Source organism: Hypanus sabinus, chromosome 2, assembly GCF_030144855.1.
Source record: "Hypanus sabinus isolate sHypSab1 chromosome 2, sHypSab1.hap1, whole genome shotgun sequence".
Classification (NCBI taxonomy): domain Eukaryota; kingdom Metazoa; phylum Chordata; class Chondrichthyes; order Myliobatiformes; family Dasyatidae; genus Hypanus; species Hypanus sabinus.
This window is the reverse complement of record NC_082707.1, coordinates 108,267,399-108,284,330: the sequence shown is the minus strand read 5'-3', so window position 1 is coordinate 108,284,330 and position 16,932 is coordinate 108,267,399. Positions and strand designations below refer to the sequence as shown.

At 42.1% G+C, this 16,932-nt stretch overlaps 1 protein-coding gene across 8 annotated transcripts in view; it reads right to left on the bottom strand.

Annotated features, from left to right (window-relative positions):
- paplna (papilin a, proteoglycan-like sulfated glycoprotein) overlaps positions 1-16,932 on the bottom strand; it is a 610,770-nt gene that overhangs the window by 163,698 nt on the left and 430,140 nt on the right. For 7 of the 8 annotated variants that reach the window (XM_059951694.1, XM_059951720.1, XM_059951747.1 and 4 more), the window contains 3 exons: positions 12,288-12,461; positions 11,244-11,394; positions 10,218-10,283 (listed from right to left, as the gene is read on the bottom strand). In XM_059951694.1, the coding sequence (XP_059807677.1) occupies positions 10,218-10,283; positions 11,244-11,394; positions 12,288-12,461 (391 nt within the window). The remainder of the gene's footprint in view (positions 1-10,217; positions 10,284-11,243; positions 11,395-12,287; positions 12,462-16,932) is intronic. The other variant, XM_059951737.1, reaches the window with a different exon arrangement.

Genomic DNA, 16,932 nt, shown 5'->3' with positions numbered 1-16,932 from the left:
AAGATTATAAGGCTATTAGGAAGGAGCTTAAGAAGGAAATTAGGAGAGCCAGAACGGGCCATAAGAAGGCCTTGGCAGGCAGAATTAAGGAAAACCCCAAGGCATTCTACAAGTATGTGGAGAGCAGGAGCATAAGACATGAAAGAATAGGACCTATCAAGTGTGACATTGGGAAAGTGTGTATGGAACCAGAAGAAACAGCAGTGGTACTTAATGAATGCTTTACTTCAGTATTCACTATGGAAAAGGATCTTAGTGACTGTAGTGATGACTTGCAGCGGACTGAAAAGCTTGATCATGTAGATATTAAGAAAGAGGATGTGCTGGAGCTTTTGGAAAGCATCAAGTTGGATAAGTTGCCAGGACCGGACAAAATGTACCCCAGACTACTGTGGGAGGCAAGTTTGCTGTGGGAGGAGTTTGCTAAGCCTCTGGCAATGATCTTTGCATCATCATGGGGACAGGAGAGGTTCTGGAGGATTGGAGGGTTGTGGATGTTGTTCCTTTCTTCAAGGAAGGGAGTAGAGATAGCCCAGGAAATTACAGACCATTGAGTCTTAGCTCAGTGGTTGGCAAGTTGATGGAGAAAATCCTGAGAGGCAGAATTTATGAACATTTGGAGAGGTATAATATGTTTAAGAGTAGTCAGCATGGCTTTGCAAAGGGCAGGTTGTGCCTTACAAGCCTGATTGAATTTGTTGAGGAAACACATTGATGAAGGAAGAGCAGTAGATGTAGTGTATATGGATTTCAGCAAGGCATTTGATAAGTTACCCCGTGCAAGGCTTACTGAGAAAGTAAGGAGGCATGGGATCCAAGGGAACATTGCTTTATGGATCCAGAACTGGCTTGCCCACAGAAGACAAAGAGTGGTTGTAGACGGATCATATTCTGTATGGAGGTCAGTTACTAGTGGTGTGCCTCAGGGATCAGTTCTGGGATCCTTACTCTTCGTGATTTTTATAAATGAGCTGGATGAGGAAGTGGAACGATGGGTTAGTAAGTTTGACACAAGCTGATGACACAAAGGTTGGAGATGTTGTGGATAATGTGGAGGGCTGTCAGAGCTTACAGCAGGACATTGATAGGATGCAAATCTGGGCTGAGCAGTGGCAGATGGAGTTCAACCCAGATAAGTGTGAAGTGGTTCATTTTGGTAGGTCAACTATGATGACAGAATATAGTATTAATGGTAAGACTCTTGGCAGTGTGGAGGATCAGAGTGATCTTGGTGTAGGGGACGTCACGTGATGATGTAGGATTGAAACGCGGGAACCCAGCTCTCCCATAAAAAATCAGTAAATTAATGTTTAAGTGAAGAAAAGTTAGTCAATACTTTCTAAAAGCTACTTATAAACTACTCCGGATTGTTTCAAGTTATGCCTGACAAACAGAAGATGAAGAAAACTACTACCGTGAAGACAACGCAAGTTGGAACAGAATCGAGGCCCACTTCTGCCAAAGAACCGCAGGCTCAGGTACATTTCACCTCCGGCGATACAGAACAGAAAACTGCGGCAACATCGACCATTTCTAAAGAAAAAGACCAATGAGTACTGCGCAAACGTGAAGGAAGGAGCATGCGCAAACGATAGCAACCAGAACTACAAATCCCAGTTACGATTGAAACCTAAAGTGAAAGTGAATCTGAGGTAGATTCAGATTCTCTGGAAAAATCAGATGAAGATGGAGGTAAAAGTTTTTCTGGAAATATAGAAAAGACTTTGATGCAAATAATGCGTAAATTAGAAAAATTAAACACATTAAAAGTAATCCAAAAAATTATAAATATGGAGATTATTTTGATAAAATGACAAAAAGACAGGAAAAAATGGAAAAGAGAATTATAGATTTGGAAGGTACAACGGCCATGGTTGAAAGAATGAATAAAATGGAAGATGATATTACTGCCTGGACATCAGAAAGAAAACAATTGTTGGAAAAAATGGATAAGCTTGAAAATTTTAGTAGATGAAACAATATTAAAATTGTTGGACTTAAAGAAGATATAGAAGGAGAAGATCCAAAAAATTTTTTTCAAAAATGGATCCCTGAAAACTTGGAAATGGAAGGAGAAACTCTAATTGAAATTGAAAGGGTTCATAGAGCCTTAAGGTCAAGACCTCAAGCTGATCAAAATCCAAGATCAATTTTGATAAAATGCTTAAGATACCAAGATAAAGAAAAGATCCTGAAGGTGGCTGCCCAATGTGCCAAAAAGAGAAAGCAGTTCTTCTCTATCCTGATATAAGTTATAACCTTTTGAAGAGAAAGGAGGAATTTAACCCAGCTAAAAAAGCTTTATGGGAAAAGGGTTATAAATTTATCATGTATCACCCAGCAACACCGATAATTTTTTTGGAGCATGGAAAAAGATGATTTTTTACTGATTATCGAGAAGCGGAGGAGTTCGCACAAAAACTCCCAATTATTCACTAACTACACATAGAGATTTCCAAGCATAATGGATTAAAGATGAAAACAGAGACAGTGAATGGAAGTGATGGACATTTAAGGACGATACAGAGGAGAAAGGCAAAATTTGAGAAATACTAATTGAGAAGAGAATTTTTTTTCTTCTTATATATATATTTTTTATGTTGTGGGGGGGCTGGGGAGCTTACAGATTACTGAGATATATATACAGATTATATATATTATATAAAATATATTATATATACAGATTACTGCGGGATTCACGTGTATAATCATGGTGATTACCATGACCCGTACAACAGAGGGGGGTAATGTTGTGTTCTTTCTGTTCACAATAGTCGGGGGGGTTTTGTTTTTCTCTTTATAATCTATTTTTCTTCTATCTTTCTGCCTGGACGATCAGTGGGGACACACATAGCAACATGGAGAATTTTAAAAAGATTCCCCAAGATACCACGAAAGTTGAAAGATTAGGTATTATTATAGATTGGAGTAACACAATTAAAAATAATGACTAATTTACTGAATTTTTTAAGTTTTAATTTTAATGGGCTTAATGGACCGGTGAAAAGAAAAAATATCTTAACATACATTAAAAAAATGAAAATAGATATAGCTTTTTTACAAGAAACACACTTAACAGAGATAGAACATCAGAAATTAAAAAGAGACTGGGTTGGAAATGTTATTGCAGCTTCATTTAATTCAAAGGTGAGAGGAGTTGCAATTTTGGTTAATAAAAATTTACCAATTAAAATACAAAACATATTAATTGATTCGGCGGGGAGATATGTAATTGTAAATTGTCAAATTTTTTCAGAACTATGGACTCTAATGCACCAAATGAAAATGATGTAAAATTTATACAAGAGGTCTTTTTGAATTTGGCTAACACACATGACAAAATATTAATAGGTGGAGATTTTAACTTTTGTCTGGATCCAGTTTTAGATAGATCAGCAAAGGTTGTCACAAAATCAAAAGTAGCAAAATTAACTCTATCATTGATGAAAGATTTAAATTTGATTGATATATGGAGAAGAATTAACCCAAAAGAAAGAGATTATTCATTTTATTCAAATAGACATAAAACATATTCAAGGATAGATTTTTTCCTATTATCAACAAATATTCAAGACAGAGTGAAAAATATGGAATATAAAGCGAGAATATTGTCAGATCATTCACCTTTGATAATGACAATGATAATGATAGATAAAGAGGAATCAATTTATAGATGGAGATTTAATTCAATATTACTAAAACATCAAGATTTTTGTGAATTTATGAAAAAGCAGATTCAGTTCTTTTTAGATACAAATTCACATTCAGTTGATGATAAATTTATATTGTGGGAAGCAATGAAGGCATATTTGAGAGGTCAGATAATGTTATACTTCTAAAATTAAGAAGGAATATATGATAGAAATAGATCAATTGGAAAAAGAGATTACAAAATTAGAAAAAGAATTTCAAAGATATGACAGAAGAAAAACGAAGTCAACTTATTAACAAGAAGTTACAATATAATACACTTCAGACATATCAAACAGAAAAAGCAATTATGAGAACTAAACAGAGATACTATGAACTACGTGAAAGATCACATAAGGTCATTGCATGGCAGTTAAAAACAGACCATACTTCTAAAACGATAAATGCAATTCAAACAAGAGTAAATAAAATTACTTATAAACCTTTAGAAATGAATGAAACTTTCAAGAATTTTTATTCTGAATTGTATAAATCAGAATCACAAAATGATAATGTCAAGATAGAAAGGTTTTTATCACAAATAACTCTTCCAAAATTGAATACGGAAGAACAGAAGGGATTAGATATGCCTTTTACATTAAAAGAGGTCGAAGAAGCTCTAGGATCATATCAAAATAATAAATCTCCAGGAGAAGATGGTCTTCCGCCTGAGTTTTATAAAAAGTTTAAAGATTTATTATTTCCTCCTTTTATGGAGTTAATACATCAAGCAGAAAGAACGCATAAACTTCTAGAATCTTTTTCGACAGCTATTTTAATAGTATTGCCAAAAAAAGATAGAGATCTTTTAAAGCCAATATCATATAGACCTATTTCTTTGTTAAACACTGATTATAAAATAATAGCAAAAATTTTATCTAACAGATTATCTAAATACTTACCAAAATTAATACACATGGATCAAACAGGATTTATTAAAAATAGACAATCAGCAGATAATGTAACTCGGTTATTTAGTATAATTCATTTGGCGCAAAAGAGGGAGGAAATGAGTGTGGCAGTTGCTTTAGATGCAGAAAAAGCATTTGATAGATTGGAATGGGATTTTTTATTTAAGGTATTGGAAAAATATGGATTAGGAGTATCTTTTATAAAATAGATTAAAACCTTAAATACTAATCCCAAAGCTAAAGTAGTGACAAATGGTCAAATTTCAACACCATTTCAGTTAACAAGGTCAACTAGGCAAGGTTGTCCATTATCACCTGCTTTATTTGTGTTGGCGATAGAACCATTAGCTGAGTTAATTAGAGTGGACCCAGATATTAAGGGTTTCAGAGTTAACCAGGAGGAATACAAGATTAACTTATTTGCTGATGATGTTCTGCTTTATTTAACAAACCCATTGCACTCGTTGCGTAAATTATCCTCTAGGTTAGAAGAATATGGGAAAATATCAGGTTACAAAATAAATTGGGATAAAAGTGAAATTTTACCTCTTACTAAAGGAGATTATAGTCAATGTCGATTAATAACTCAATTTAGATGGCCAACAAATGGTATAAAATATTTAGGTATAAGAGTTGATAATGATATAAAGAACTTATATAAATTAAATTACCTAACATTACTGAAAAAAATTCAAGAAGATCTTGATAAATGGATGATATTACCAATAACATTAGTAGGTAGAGTAAATACCGTAACAATGAATATATTCCCTAGACTACAATACTTATTCCAATCACTACCAATACAACTACCCCAGAAGTTTTTTCAAGAGTTAAATAAATATGTGAAGAAGTTTCTTTGGAAAGGTAAGATGTCAAGAATATCGTTGGAAAAATTGACATGGAAATTTGATCTAGGAGGGTTACAGCTTACAAATTTTAAGAATCATAAAGCAAATCAACTCTGATTTATTGCATCTTTTTTTTGAGTGAGAGAGACCGGCATGGATTGGAATAGAACTAGATAAAATAGGAGAAAATACACCAGAAGATTTTATATATAAATGGGAATCTAAATGGATACAGGAAAAGAAAGAATCTCCTATATTAAAACATTTGATTGACTTATGGAATAAGATAAATGTTGATGATGAGACAAAGAAATCTTTATTAGCAAAGAGATCTTTAATTCAAAATAGACTTATTCCTTTTACAATGGATAATCAACTTTTATATAATTGGTTTCAAAAAGGGATTAGATATATAGGAGTTTTTTTTGAAGGAGGTATATTAATGTCATTTGATCAATTAAAGAATAAATATAAAGTATCAAACAACACTCTTTTTTGTTACTTCAAATTAAGGGCTTGCTTAAGAGAAAAATTAGGTCAAACAATGTTATTGCCAAAATCTAATGAAATAGAAACTTTAATTCAAAAAGGAAAAACTAAGAATTTATCTCTTGTATGTATAGCTTGATTCAAAAACAGGCAATTAAACAAGGAATCCATAAGTCAAGACAAAAATGGGAAAGTAACTTGAATATTAAAATTGAAGGAACAAATTGGTCAAGACTATGTCTTGATAGTATGACAAATACAATAAATGTCCAGTTAAGATTAGTACAATATAATTTTTTACATTAATTATATATTACACCACAGAAAATAAATAAATTAAATCCAAATTTATCTGATCAGTGTTTCTGATGTAACCAAGAAATCAGTACTTTTTTACATTCTACTTGGTCTTGTTCTAAAATTCAACCTTTTTGGACAATTTAAATTAAGAATTTTATTGGAACAAGTTATTGGAACACAACTTCCACATTATCCAATATTATTTTTACTAGGCGATATTGAAGGGATAAAATTGAAACCCAAACTGAATAAATATCAGAAAGAATTCACAAAAATTGCACTGGCAGTAGCCAAAAGGGCTATTGCAGTTACTTGGAAATCGGATTCATACTTAAGTATAGATCATTGGAAGAATGAAATTTCCAGCTGTATTCCACTTGAAAAAATTATTTATAATTTAAGAGATAAATATGAAACATCTTTGAAAATTTGGCGCCCTTATTTACAAAAGACAGGATTAAATATATAGGTGCTCCGAAGATAAAATAAAATAATTGGTTATTTGGGGAAAGAAATAAATATATATACTAAAGTTATTATGAACTCCGTGGAGCATGTGGGGATCTTCCGATATCCAGGCTCTCTCTCTTTCTTTCTTTTTTTTTCTTTTTCTTTTTTTCTATAGGGATGTTAGGGGGAGGGGGAAGGGTATATATTTTTTTTCTTTCTGTAATAATTTGAAAACCCAATAAAAAAAGTTTTTAAGAAAAGAGGGATCTTGGGGTCTGAGTCCATAGGATGCTCAAAGCAGCTGCGCAGGTTGACTCTGTGGTTAAGAAGGCATATGGTGTATTGGCCTTCATCCATTGTGGAATTGAATTTAGGAGCCGAGAGGTAATGTCATAGACAATAGATAATAGACAATAGGTGCAGAAGTAGACCGTTCGGCCCTTTGAGCCTGCACCGCCATTCTGAGATCATGGCTGATCATCTACTATCAATACCTGGTTCCTGCCTTGTCCCTTGATTCCCCTATCCATAAGATACCTATCCAGCTCCTTCTTGAAAGCATCCAGAGAATTGGCCTCCACTGTCTTCCGAGGCAGTGCATTCCAGACCCCCACAACTCTCTGAGAGAGGAAGTTTTTCTTTAACTCTGTCCTAAATGACAAGGGAGATCCAGTGGATGTAGTGTACCTTGATTTTCAGAAGGCATTTGATAAGGTCCCACATAGGAGATTGGTAGGTAAAATCAGAGCTCATGGCATTGGGGGTAAGATACTGACATGGATACTTCCCTAGTCTCCCTTTATTCTCAAACCATGCCCTCTGGTACTGGACTCTCCCAGCATCCAGAACATATTTCCTGCCTCTATCTTGTCCAATCCCTTAATAATCTTATATGTTGCAATCAGATCCCTCTCAATCTCCTTAATTCCAGTGTGTACAAGCCCAGTCTCTCTAACCTCTCTGTGTTAGACACTGAACATCCCAGGAATTATCCTTGTGAATCTACACTGCACTTCCTCTACAGCCAGGATGTCCTTCCTTAACCCTGGAGACCAAAACTGTACACAATACTCCAGGTGTGGTCTCACCAGGGCCCTGTACAAATGCAAAAGGATTTCCTTGCTCTTGTACTCAATTCTGTTTGTAATAAAGGCCAACATTCCATTAGCCTTCTTCACTGCCTGCTGCACTTGCTTATTCACCTTCAGTGACTGATGATCAAGGACTCCTAGATCTCTTTGTATTTCTCCCTTACCTAACTCTACACCGTTCAGAAAATAATCTGCCTTCCTGTTTTTACTCCCAAAGTGGATAACTGCACACTTTTTCACATTAAACGTCACCTGCCAAGTATCTGCCCACTCACCCAGCCTATCCAAGTCACCCTGAATTCTCCTAACATCCTCATCATGTCACACTGCCACCCAGCTTAGTATCATCAGCAAACTTGCTGATGTTATTCTCAATGCCTTCATCTAAATCGTTGACGTAAATCGTAAACAGCTGTGGTCCCAACTCCGAGCCCTGTAGCACCCCACTAGTCATCACCTGCCATTCCGAGAAACACCCATTCACCGCTACCCTTTGCTTTCTATCTGCCAACCAGTTTTCTATCCATGTCAGTATCTTCCCCCCAATGCCATGAGCTCTGATTTTACCCACCAATCTCCTATGTGGGACCTTATCAAATGCCTTCTGAAAATCAAGGTACACTACATCCACTGGATCTCCCCCGTCTAACTTCCTGGTTACATCCTCGAAAAACTCCAATAGATTAGTCAAGCATGATTCGCCCTTGGTAAATCCATGCTGGCTCAGCCCAGTCCTATCACTGCTATCTAGATATGCCACTATTTCAAAGTGGGTTAACATTAGCCATTCTCCAATCCTCAGGAACTGATCCTGAATCTAAGGAACATTGGAAAATGATTACCAATGCATCCGCAATTTCCAGAGCCACCTCCTTTAGTACCTTAGGATGCAGACTATCTGGACCTGGGGATTTGTCAGCCTTCAGTCCCATCAGTCTACTCATCACCATTTCCTTCCTAATGTCAATCGTTTCATTTCTTCTGTTACCCTATGTCCTTGGCCCATCCATACATCTGGGAGATTGCTTGTGTCTTCCCTAGTAAAGACAGATCTAAAGTACTTATTAAATTCTTCTGTCATTTCTCTGTTTCCCATAACAATTTCAACCAATTCATTCTTCAAGGGCCCAACATTGTTCTTAACTATCTTCTTTCTCTTCACATACCTAAAAAATGCTTTTGCTATCCTCCTTTATATTCCTGGCTAGCTTGCGTTCGTACCTCATTTTCTCTCCCCGTATTGCCTTTTTAGTTAAGTTCTGTTGTTCCTTAAAAATTTCCCAGTCATTTGTCTTCCCACTCACCTTAGCTCTGTCATACTTCTTTTTTTAATGATATGCAATTTCTGACTTCCTTTGTCAACCACTGTGGCCCCTTTCCCCCCTTTGAATCCTTCCTTCTCCGGGGGAGGAACTGATTTTGCACCTTGTGCATTATTCCCAAGAATACCTGCCATTGCTGTTCCACTGTCTTTTCTGCTAGGATATCCGTCCAGTTAACTTTGGCCAGCTCCTCCCTCATGGCTCCATAGTCTCCTTTGTTCAACTGCAACACTGACACCTCCGATCTGCCCTTATCCTTCTCAAATTGCAGATAAAAACTTATCATATTATGTTGCAGCTATATAGGACCCTGGTCAGACCCCACTTGGTGTACTGTGCTCAGTTCTGGTAGCCACCACAGGAAGGATGTAGAAGCCATAGAAAGGGTGCAGAGGAGATTTGCAAGGATGTTGCCTGGATTGGGAAGCAATGAACTTGGCCTTTTCTCCTTAGAGTGAAGGAGGTTGAGAGGTGACCTAATAGAGGTGTACAAGATGATGAGAGGCATTGATTGTGTGGATAGTCAGAGGCTTTTTCCCAGGGCTGAAATGGTTGCCACAAGAGGACATAGGTTTAAGGTGCAGAGGAGTAGGTACAGAGGAGATGTCAAGGGTAAGTTTTTTTACTCAGAGAATGGTGAGTGCGTGGAATGAGCTGCTGGCAACAGTGGTGGAGGCGGATATGATAGGGTCTTTTAAAAGGCTTTTAGATAGGTACATGGAGCTTAGTAAAATAGAGGTAAATAGAGTAAAATTACGAGTAATTTCTAAGGTAGGGACATGTTCAGCACAACTGTGTGGGCCGAAGGGCCTGTATTGTGCTATAGGTTTTTCTCTGTTTCAGAAACACTATTCACTTGTGGTTACTGTCTGCATGATGCTTTTTTCATTGCACACTGGGTGTTAGACATCTTTTTTCAGATGTATGGGATTTGCTTTGGGGTGCCTTCGTTTCGTGGCTGCCTGTAAGGAGATGAATCTCAAGGTTGGATAAGGTATACATACTTTGATAATAAATGTACTTGGAACACACAGATAACAATACACCCACAGGAGTGTTTCTTTCTTCCCCAGCTGTTTCACACAAGGAGTGAGGTCAGAAGGAACTACTTACCAGAGGGAATGGTCACAAACTCTTCCTCTGGATCAAATCCGGTCGGATCTTGGAAACTCGGAACAACTTAAGGAATAAATGAAAAAGAATTTAACCAAGCATGCAGGTGGGAAAGAGTGTGTGTGTGGCACTGTACGTATGTGTATTGGGGGGGGGGGGGAGTCACTGAACCTCGGCTCTCCATCATGGGTTGATGGTGAAGCGATTTGGCTTACTGTCACTTCTCTCAACACCAGGACGGCAGGAAACTCTTGGCAGATAATGGCCAGTGTTGTCAGAGGTGTAACATAGGCGACAGTATATGCACAGCAGAATCCCACAAGCAGCACTGTCACTAACCTGATAATCAGCGGCAGAGATTTGTGGGGTTCCTGGGGAGACCTGCCTCAGCCTGTTGCCGTGTAAATGCCCAAGGCCATGCATGCAGTTTCTGTTTAACATCTCGCCAACTACAGCCCCTCTGCTCCTCAGCCTTGGAATTGCACTGGGTCCACATGGAGTGAGAGAGGGCTGGTCAATTTCCCTCTCTGTGATAGGTAGGAAGTGAGAGTTGACTATCCCTATCATAGACCAAAACTCAAAACTCATCAGCCACACACCTGAGGGGGGAGTGATATTTTCAGGAAGGTTACCATAGGGACGTGAACAGCAGAGGGAGGAGAGTATGTGACCTTCAGGACACATATGTACCCCTGATGCACCATCAATAACTCTAGGAGACTGGAAGTGAATGATAGGCTTTTATTAACAGCGAAAAGGGAGCACGACATGTTGAAGACTGAGGGAGGAGCAGTGCTCCAATTGCCTTTATACCGGGGTCTGTGGGAGGAGCCACAGGAGCAGTCAGCGGGGGTGGGTGGGTGTCCAGACAGGTATACACAGTTCACCACAACCCCTTGCACACAGAGCTCACAGGAACATGAAGAGTGCAGGCAGTGCACCTGATGCAGGATGCTTGCTCTTCCATGATGGAGGTGAGCCTGTGGCAAATGTGAGGACACAGGACGTGCTGTGGACACAGCTCACCTTGTGGCAGGTAGCAGGGCTGGGTGTTGCAGACTTCTGTCTCACGTGGGTACATCCTGGGGTCACACTTGCTCGGGTCCTGGTTGTTCCTGTCCTGGTCGTAGCAGATAACCTGTCGCTTCCTGTGACCCAATGCACAGCTCTTGGAGCACTGCAGGACAGTGACAGACATGGGTTACAGCAAGGGGGCCTGGAACGGCTGTCCATCACATCAAGGGGACAGTGCCCACTCCACACTGAGACACACAGCTACAGTCAGCATCTCTTGCACCTGGGATGACCATCCTCCCAGAACAAGCCTTACCATACCACCAGTCCAGTAACATGTCCTCCCACCTCAAACATCCTTTTATTCCACAACTCAACACCCCTCCAAAATCAAAAACACCTGACCTGCAGCAACAATTCCCATCCCAAAGCACCCATCCTCCTGTTTTGTCCCAAAACACTGTTAGATCCAACTGTTCAAGTATTATTTTCTTTAGAGTTTAACAATTAACTATCTACATATATTCTAAGCAGTTATTTTATGCATATAACAGTTTATTTCCATGACTGGAAATACAAAGCATCATTTTGGAGAGCTCTGGATGTCTCTTTGCTTCGTATTACTTAAGTAAGTGCTTTCTCATTGGCTAACCTGCGGCTGCAGTATTTGAATAATAGCTTCCCAATTGGTTAATTCTTATCTATAAATTTGAATGGCATTTCCCTTATGTCTGTGGAATAAAAACAGCTGTCTGTGCTAGGTGCCATTCTAATCTCAGCTTTTCCTTCACTTGATATACTTCTGTCACTCTTTGTTCCAACTTCCCTTTGTTCTGTCAACTCTTAATAAAATGACTGTGAAGCCTCTTTCCCAACTTCAGAATGAACCTTGGATTAAAATCATCAGAATCCAAAAACACCCATCCAGCAACACCCTCCTCCCACAACGCTAGAGATGGTGAGAAGGAATGATCCAAGGTGAGGCCCACAGCAGAAGTTATTATCCATCTTTCCTCCCCAAGATCAGCACCACCCATCCTAGAGCAGAGGACTCACCAGGCCCCAGGCACCAACGTGCCAGGAGAAGACACGGCAGTGATTCCGAATACAGGTCTGGACGGCAGCAGGCTTGGGCTGTGAGGAACAGGCCGAGTCTGGCAACTGGCCCCCTTGCTGGGACATACAGGAGACGGGCCGTGACTGGAACCCTTCTCCACAGGACACTGAACACTGGGGTTGAAGGAGGATTCAACAATCAGAGAGGACAGAGCTCAGCAGCTCCTCCTGAGACACCCAATCTCTTCTCCCATCCACTACCCACACACATCTTTCCCAGCTCCAACACCTGACAATTCCCCAGGGCCTGACCAAGTGCACCGCCTGGACCTCAGAAAAGGCTGGAAATAAGTCACAGAGGCCTTTGTAGAGATATTTGCTTCATCGCTGGCCACTGGTAAAGTTTCAGAAGGATAGAGGGTGGAGGGTTGCATTGATCATGAAGGGAAGTAAGGACAGGCCAGTGAGCATGCCTTCAGTCATAGGGAAATTATCTGAGGGATAAAGATCTACCATTACTCAGATAGGGAAGGCCTGATCAGGAACAGTCAGCACAGTTTTGGAAGCTCATGCCTGATGAATCGTGTGGAGTTTTTCGAAAGGGTAACTTAAGGGACAGATGAGGGTATGGCAGTGGATGTTGTATACATCGACTTTATTTCAGCCTTTGACAAGATCCTCCATGGGAGGCTGATCTGGAAGGTTACGTTGCATTGGATACAGGAGTTGCTGGCAAGGTGGATTCAGAATTGGTTCAATGATAGGAAACAGAGGAAGATGCAGGTCACTTTTCCAACTGGAGCTTGTAACTAGTAGGATGCCTCAGGGGTCAGGGTTGGTCCCTCCATTAATAACGAGGAGATCTTGATCAGTTAGGAAGACGAGCTGAGGAATGGCAAATGGATTTCAACTTTGAGAAGACTAAGCTGATCCATTTTGGCATTCAAACCGGGGTAAGACCTGTACAGTAAATGCAGGGCGCTGGGCAGTGTTGTGAACAGGGTAAGACCTGTACAGTAAATGGCGGGCACTGGGCAGTGTTGAGAACAGGGTAAGACCTGTACAGTAAATGGCAGGCACTGGGCAGTGTTGTGAACAGGGTAGGACCTGTACAGTAAATGGCAGGCACTGGGCAGTGTTGTGAACAGGGTAGGACCTGTACAGTAAATGCAGGGCGCTGGGCAGTGTTGTGAACAGGGTAAGACCTGTACAGTAAATGGCGGGCACTGGGCAGTGTTGTGAACAGGGTAGGACCTGTACAGTAAATGGCAGGCACTGGGCAGTGTTGTGAACAGGGTAGGACCTGTACAGTAAATGGCAGGCACTGGGCAGTGTTGAGAACAGGGTAAGACCTGTACAGTAAATGGTGGGCACTGAGGAGTGTTGTGAACAGGGTAGGACCTGTACAGTAAATGGCAAGCACTGGGCAGTGTAGTGAACAGGGTAACACCTGTACAGTAAATGGTGGGCACTGGGCAGTGTAGTGAACAGGGTAGGACCTGTACAGTAAATGGCAAGCACTGGGCAGTGTAGTGAACAGGATAGGCCCTGTACAGTAAATGGCGGGCACTGGGGAGTGTTGTGAACAGGGTAGGACCTGTACAGAAAATGGCGGGCACTGGGGAGTGTTGTGAACAGGGTAGGACCTGTACAGTAAATGGCGGGCACTGCGGAGTGTTGTGAACAGGGTAGGACCTGTACAGTAAATGGCGGGCACTGGAGAGTGTTGTGAAAAGGGTAGGACCTGTACAGTAATTGGCGGGCACTGGGGAGTGTTGTGAACAGGGTAGGACCTGTACAGTAATTGGCGGACACTGGGGAGTGTTGTGAACAGGGTAGAACCTGTACAGTAAATGGCGGGCACTGGGAGTGTTGTGAACAGGGTAGGACCTGTACAGTAAATGGCGGGCACTGGGGAGTGTTGTGAACAGGGTAGGACCTGTACAGTAAATGGTGGGCACTGCGGAGTGTTGTGAACAGGGTAGGACCTGTACAGTAAATGGCGGGCACTGGGGAGTGTTGTGAACAGGGTAGGACCTGTACAGTAAATGGTGGGCACTGGGGAGTGTTGTGAACAGGGTAGGACCTGAACAGTAAATGGCGGGCACTGGGGAGTGTTGTGAACGCGGTAGGACCTGTACAGTAAATGCCGGGCACTGGGGAGTGTTGTGAACAGGGTAGGACCTGTACAGTAAATGGCGGACACTGGGGAGTGTTCTGAACAGGGTAGGACCTGTACAGTAAATGGTGGGCACCGGGGAGTGTTGTGAACAGGGTAGGACCTGTACAGTAAATGGCAGGCACTGGGCAGTGTTGTGAACAGGGTAGGACCTGTACAGTAAATGGCGGGCACTGGGGAATGTAGTGAACAGGGTAGGACCTGTACAGTAAATGGCAGGCACTGGGGAATGTTGTGAACAGGGTAGGACCAGTACAGTAAATGGCAGGCACTGGGCAGTGTTGTGAACAGGGTAGGACCTGTACAGTAAATGGCGGGCACTGGGGAATGTAGTGAACAGGGTAGGACCTGTACAGTAAATGGCAGGCACTGGGGAATGTTGTGAACAGGGTAGGACCTGTACAGTAAATGACAGGCACTGGGGAATGTTGTGAACAGGGTAGGACTTGTACAGTAAATGGCAGGCACTGGGCAGTGTTGTGAACAGGGTAGGATCTGTACAGTAAATGGTGGGCACTGGGGAGTGTTGTGAACAGGGTAGGACCTGTACAGTAAATGGTGGGCACTGGAGAGTGTTGTGAACAGGGTAGGACCTGTACAGTAAATGGTGGGCACTAGGGAATATTGTGAACAGGGTAGGACCTGTACAGTAAATGGCGGGCACTGGGGAATGTTGTGAACAGGGTAGGACCTGTACAGTAAATGGCAGGCACTGGGGAGTGTTGTGAACAGGGTAGGACGTGTACAGTAAATGGCGGGCACTGAGGAGTGTAGTGAACAGGGTAGGACCTGTACAGTAAATGGCAAGCACTGGGCAGTGTTGTGAACAGGGTAGGACCTGTACAGTAAATGGCGGGCACTGAGGAGTGTTGAGAACAGGGTAGGACCTGTACAGTAAATGGCGGGCACTGGGGAATGTTGTGAACAGGGTAGGACCTGTACAGTAAATGGCGGGCACTGGGGAGAGTAGTGAACTGGGTAGGACCTGTACAGCAAATGCAGGGCACTGGGGAGTGTTGTGAACAGGGTAGGACCTGTACAATAAATGGCAAGCACTGGGCAGTGTAGTGAAGAGGGTAGGACCTGTACAGTAAATGGTGGGCACTGGGGAATGTTGTGAACAGGGTAGGACCTGTACAGTAAATGGTGGGCACTGGGGAGTGTTGTGAACAGGGTCGGACCTGTACAGTAAATGGCGGGCACTGGGGAGTATAGTGAACAGGGTCGGACCTGTGCAGTAAATGGCGGGCACTGGGGAGTGTTGTGAACAGGGTAGGACCTGTACAGTAAATGCAGGGCACTGGGGAGTGTTGTGAACAGGGTAGGACCTGTACAGTAAATGGCAAGCACTGGGAAGTGTAGTGAACAGGGTAGGACCTGTACAGTAAATGGCGGGCACTGGGGAGTGTTGTGAACAGGGTCGGACCTGTACAGTAAATGACGGGCACTGGGGAGTGTAGTGAACAGGGTAGGACCTGTACAGTAAATGGCGGGCACTGGGGAATGTTGTGAACACGGTAGGACCTGTACAGTAAATGGCGGGCACTGAGGAGTGTTGTGAACAGGGTAGGACCTGCACAGTAAATGGCGGGCACTGGGCAGTGTTGTGAACAGGGTAGGACCTGTACAGTAAATGCAGGGCACTGGGCAGTGTTGTGAACACGGTAGGACCTGTACAGTAAATGGCGGGCACTGGGGAGTGTTGTGAACAGGGTAGGACCTGTACAGTAAATGGCGGGCACTGGGGAATGTAGTGAACAGGGTAGGACCTGTACAGTAAATGGCAGGCACTGGGGAATGTTGTGAACAGGGTAGGACCTGTACAGTAAATGGCAGGCACTGGGGAATGTTGTGAACAGGGAAGGACCTGTACAGTAAATGGCAGGAACTGGGCAGTGTTGTGAACAGGGTAGGACCTGTACAGTAAATGGTGGGCACTGGGGAGCGTTGTGAACAGGGTAGGACCTGTACAGTAAATGGCGGGCACTGGGGAATGTTGTGAACAGGGTAGGACCTGTACAGTAAATGGCGGGCACTGAGGAGTGTTGTGAACAGGGCAGGACCTGTACAGTAAATTGCGGGCACTGGGGAGTGTTGTGAACAGGGTAGGACCTGTACAGTAAATGGCAGGCACTGGGCAGTGTTGTGAACAGGGTAGGACCTGTACAGTAAATGGCGGGCACTGGGGAATGTAGTGAACAGGGTAGGACCTGTACAGTAAATGGCAGGCACTGGGGAATGTTGTGAACAGGGTAGGACCTGTACAGTAAATGGCAGGCACTGGGGAATGTTGTGAACAGGGTAGGACTTGTACAGTAAATGGCAGGCACTGGGCAGTGTTGTGAACAGGGTAGGACCTGTACAGTAAATGGCGGGCACTGGGGAGTGTTGTGAACAGGGTAGGACCTGTACAGTAAATGCCGGGCACTGGGCAGTGTTGTGAACAGGGTAGGACCTGTACAGTAA